Source organism: Cariama cristata, unplaced genomic scaffold, assembly GCF_000690535.1.
Source record: "Cariama cristata isolate BGI_N322 unplaced genomic scaffold, ASM69053v1 scaffold45110, whole genome shotgun sequence".
Classification (NCBI taxonomy): domain Eukaryota; kingdom Metazoa; phylum Chordata; class Aves; order Cariamiformes; family Cariamidae; genus Cariama; species Cariama cristata.
Window position 1 is genome coordinate 21,699 of NW_009596098.1, and position 4,627 is coordinate 26,325.

The 4,627-nt window shown below is 38.9% G+C and overlaps 1 protein-coding gene across 1 annotated transcript; it reads right to left on the bottom strand.

The window, feature by feature from the left end:
• Positions 1 to 1,741: 1,741 nt before the first annotated feature.
• On the bottom strand, positions 1,742 to 4,167 carry CCR4 (chemokine (C-C motif) receptor 4). Its single transcript, XM_009704360.1, has 2 exons — positions 4,043 to 4,167; positions 1,742 to 2,830 (listed from the first exon to the last, which is right to left on the bottom strand). Exon 2 carries the CDS (start codon positions 2,810 to 2,812, stop codon positions 1,742 to 1,744), a length of 1,071 nt encoding a protein of 356 aa, XP_009702662.1. The 5' UTR covers positions 2,813 to 2,830; positions 4,043 to 4,167.
• Between the last annotated feature and the right edge of the window lie 460 nt (positions 4,168 to 4,627).

The window sequence follows — 4,627 nt, forward strand, 5'->3', positions numbered from 1 at the left end:
CTTGTCTTCCTCTTCCTTTTCAAAATAGGCAATGGATGCCTTCGCCCACTCCTTGCAGCAATTTTCCCCAACTGATTTACTCGGTGGCTTGTAAAGTTTTGAGTAGTAAGAATTTATAGTCTTTTTCCTGGGAAGGAAGACACTTTCTTAACACAAGTAATGTCTTCCACAGCTATTCTCGTTATCTGCATTAATGCAGTTCCTTGCTTGTCAGCCTCAACAAACTGCTAATGGTAATGCATTCCCAAAATTAATTATGATGGATATGTGTATGCATGAGTATTTAAGTGTGCTGCTTTTTATTTTCAGTCTTGTATCACAAAAGAGGTCACATGGAGGTGAGCTTCCCCTTACATTTCTTATTTAGGGTGTTGAGAACAACGGCACTACAACATTTTTACGTTTGTTCTCCAGCCCTTTCCTGATGTATTTTAATGTCTGGTCTGCTCTTTGCAGCCATGCCTGAATGCTGAGCAGGCACTTTGTTATTGACAGCCTAAGAAAAATTAAAGTCTTCGTGCTGCATGGTTGTCATCCACCAAAATGACACACCAGAACTATCTTCCAATATGTGTTTTTCAACTCTTACTTTGTCTGCTACTACACTACTGATTTTTGCCTCTTTTTAAATTATTTTTGTGCCCAAATGTAATTACTGCTGTGTGAGTTTCCTTCCTGTTCCAGATCTCTGATTAATAGCATGCAGATCTGTGAGCAGCTACTGGGGCATCACACTCTTCACATTTTGCTGTTATCAAATGTTAGGATTATTTGTGTGGTTTCGAAGTTACGACAGACCATTTCTCCACAATCTCTGTTTTTACTTGCTTTTGTTTTGCCAGATACATTTCCAGTGAATGAAAATTGAGTCTTGGGGTTAAGTACTTCTGGAACAAAGAACATTCACTTTAAAAAATATACTTTTAACAAAGATGCTTCAAATTTATTCACATCTGCTGGAAAACAATTTTTTTTTAAAACATTTTTATTCAAAAATATTTTAAACATTTTCTATGTTAATTAAAATACAGAATCGCTATCCTGAATTACAGTGATACAGTGATAATTCAAAATGCCTATAATATACAGTCACATGTAGGCATATGTGGCAACTTGGATACTTAAGACAAAACATCTCTGTAACACATTGTAATGCATTTGCTTTGCATCTTCATGCACATAAAGAATATATTTTTGTGTCCTTTTTCTTAATGACAGAGGGTGTATCCTCCGCCTGAGATGAAACATTTAACAGTAACAGGTACTGTTAACAGCTTGCTACGAGTCGGAGTGAACAAGTCCTACACAGATCAGCTGTAAAAGAAAAGAATACGGTAATAACCATCCTTCTTGAATAAATGAATATATTTTCAAAATGCATGTGCTGATGACAAGCAGCTATCTCTCCTCTGCCCCTCCATGCAGGCCAACCTACATCTTGATGCTGGCGAAAAAGAAGCAGCCCGGCACAGTGCTTTGCAGAGAGTGGAGGCTGCTGTTACATCTGAGCAGTGATTTGTAATTGCAACAGGTAAAACTTGCATGTCCATCTCCCATGTTTCACATCTAGGACACCTTCTGTCATAATATTCAGAAAATCTAGAGGCAGAAATCAAAGCTGAAATAAGTAATTATCCGGCACTAACTTATTGTTCAATGCACATGCATTTGCTTAGCTTTTCAAAGTTCCTGCTTTTGTCAGTTTGCTTGCTGGTGAGTTCAGTGGCTGATTTGAAACACATTACAGAGCATCTTGATCCCCCGTAGACTGTGTGTGGAATGAACTGGTAGACTCGGTGTGGTAAGTTATGTGAACTCCACACCACTTGCAAATATCTCCAGGTAACCGCCAATTCTTAAAGAGCATCTTCAGGTACTTCTTAAATTTTTCCCCCATGAAGAAGTAGATAACTGGGTTGAGGCAACAGTGAAAGAGGCCAAGGATTTCGGTTACCTGGAAAGCATAGTCCAGATTCTTGCTAGCTTGACAGTTTCTAATGACTCCTGTAATTTCCAACACTTGTAAGAAAATAACAATGTTGTAAGGAGTCCAAAAGAAGAAAAACACAATCATGACAGCAAAGATCATCCTCACAGCCTTATTCTTTTTCTCATTTCTACAGTGAACTAATGTTTTAATGATCATGGAGTAGCAAAATGTCATAACTATAAAAGGGATTAGGAGCCCTAAAATGTTGATTTCCAAAGTGGAAAAAAGTTTCCATGTCGTGAAATTGCCTGGATATCTTGGCTTGCAGGTAGTATAATTATGTTCGTTAAAAGATTCTCTAAATACAAGTTCTGGAACTGAGGCTGAAAGAGCTACTAGCCATACAACAAGGCTAGTACTCAAGCCGTGGAAGGCGGTCCTTGCTTTCAACGAAAATACCACACGAACAATTGCCAGGTATCTGTCTATGCTCATAAGCATAATAAAAAATATCCCACTGTAAAACCCAACCAGGTAGATCCATGAAATGATTTTACACCAGGGAGTTCCAAAAACCCATTGGTCTATTGTGAAATAAGACCAGAACGGCAAGGATAGAACAAAGAGCAAATCTGAGATGGCAAGGTTTAGCAGGTACACATCAGTCATGCTCTTCAGCCTCTTGTATTTGAAGAGGACCACAATGACCAGAATGTTTCCCATGAGTCCGACCAGAAATACTAGGGTATACAGAACAGGTAGGAAGGAGGCTGCAAACCTCTTGACGCTTTCCTTACTGCATGGTTTTGGAGCATCATTATAATTATCGTAATAGTCAGACATGGTTGAGATTTCAAAGGACTCAGTACTTGAAGAACTCATGGTTTTTTTTCCCAGTTCCTGAGAAGGAAAGAATATAAAAACGTCAGTGACTTTCAGTGTGTGAAAAATGTGTGGTTACTCCACAAGCCTGAATCACTAGCAGTGACTGACTTGCAGTTCCAGTGCACTTCTCATTACAGGTTCTCAAACACTATTTTAGCCTTACGGGATGCATATGCAAAATGTAATGTCCTTAACATGCATGTGCTTAGTCCTTGCAATGCTGTGCAACTTGGATGCCAAGCACAGGGAATGCTATTCAAATGGCAGAGAGAAAAGCAAATAGGAATGAAAGATACAAATCACGGGTATCAAATCAGAGAGGGATAAATCCTGTGTGCAATAAAGTAAAAAGCAAAGCCACTGTTCATAGCAGTTCAGGATTTCACCCACCTTTCCAATCAGGCAAACGTCACCGTAACAAGACAGTAATAAAACCGCATCTGACTCTTCCTTCTAATGAAATTATGCTTACTGAAAGCTGACATGAGTTTTCAGTAAGTGCTGTCTTTGGTGGCTGAAGGAATAACAGGAATTTGTCATTTTCATATGTATGTTCTTTTCTAATAGGCAGAGACAGAGTTTTAAGTGATGTTACTTCAAGGTAAGTAACTTGGACACAGTGCAAATATATTGCTGATCCTTGCTGTGTATGTTATTCACATCACAGCAACTGTCATTTTTTTAGCCTAACATACCATAATTTTCCTAAGCCCAAATTATGTCCTCCTCCTTTATTTTTATGAATGGAAAGCAGAAGAAAAGTGAGTATCATTGCTTTATTTGTCTTTACACTGTACATTGCTGCTACATAACAACGAGCATTGACTATCGTTAACCTCACCCCTGCTGTCTGTAGTCCTGGGCACGACACCTCTCCAGCCTACAGTTGTTCCATTACATACAGAGAGGAATTTAATCTGAATTACAAGTCACAGAGACAAAACTGGTTGACGCCAATGGTCTAGAGAGGACAGCTTTGCAACAACTGCACCTAGACATACCTGAATCTAATCCAGGTTCAGCGTGATATACTTAAATATTTAAAACTGAAAGCATACGCTCACAGAACACATGTACACCCAATTCTGATGATGCAGGAGTTCTTAAAACTGCTTTAAAAATTACTTGAGCTGCAACAAAAGGTAACTGAAAAAGCATTACAGTCACACACATGATGAGCATACATGATACACAACTATTTCAGCAACTGCATTTTGTGAATTTTACCTTTTCTCCCCCTTTCTTCTCAGATGATGTGAAGAAGCTTCTTTGCTCTAAGGGTGCAGAATCACTTGCTTCTCACCAGGTAGCTCTGGCAGGAGGTGCTGCCTACACAGCGATATCCAGCAGCTGCAAAAGCAGATGTCACTAGGTAAGCTGTCTCTCTTAACGGAAACTTTGTACTTCCTTACAGATTGTATCACAAGTGCTTCTCTCCTCAAGGCTCATCAGAGATGGTCCCTTAAACTCAGAAATAAAATTAAGCACATCTTATAATGTGTAAGGAAATGCAAAGTTTCCACTGAGAGCCTGATTACTGAGTTAAACCAGCTTCATCTTACCCAATAATCATTAAAATAGATGTCACTAAGCAGTTTTCATTCAACAGAAGCCTTGTTCTTTCTTATAGGTTGTAAAATGCATCCTAATCTCAGAAAAAAATAATCAAAGGATCATCTGTAGCGAGCAGAGAGGAGGAAGGCACTTGGTGAGTGTGTGGGAGGTGTGTTTCCAGTCCCTCTCTGCCAGATAACTAATTTTACACGTTACGCTATGTAATTCTAGAGAACGAGAGCTGTGTACATTTAGTGT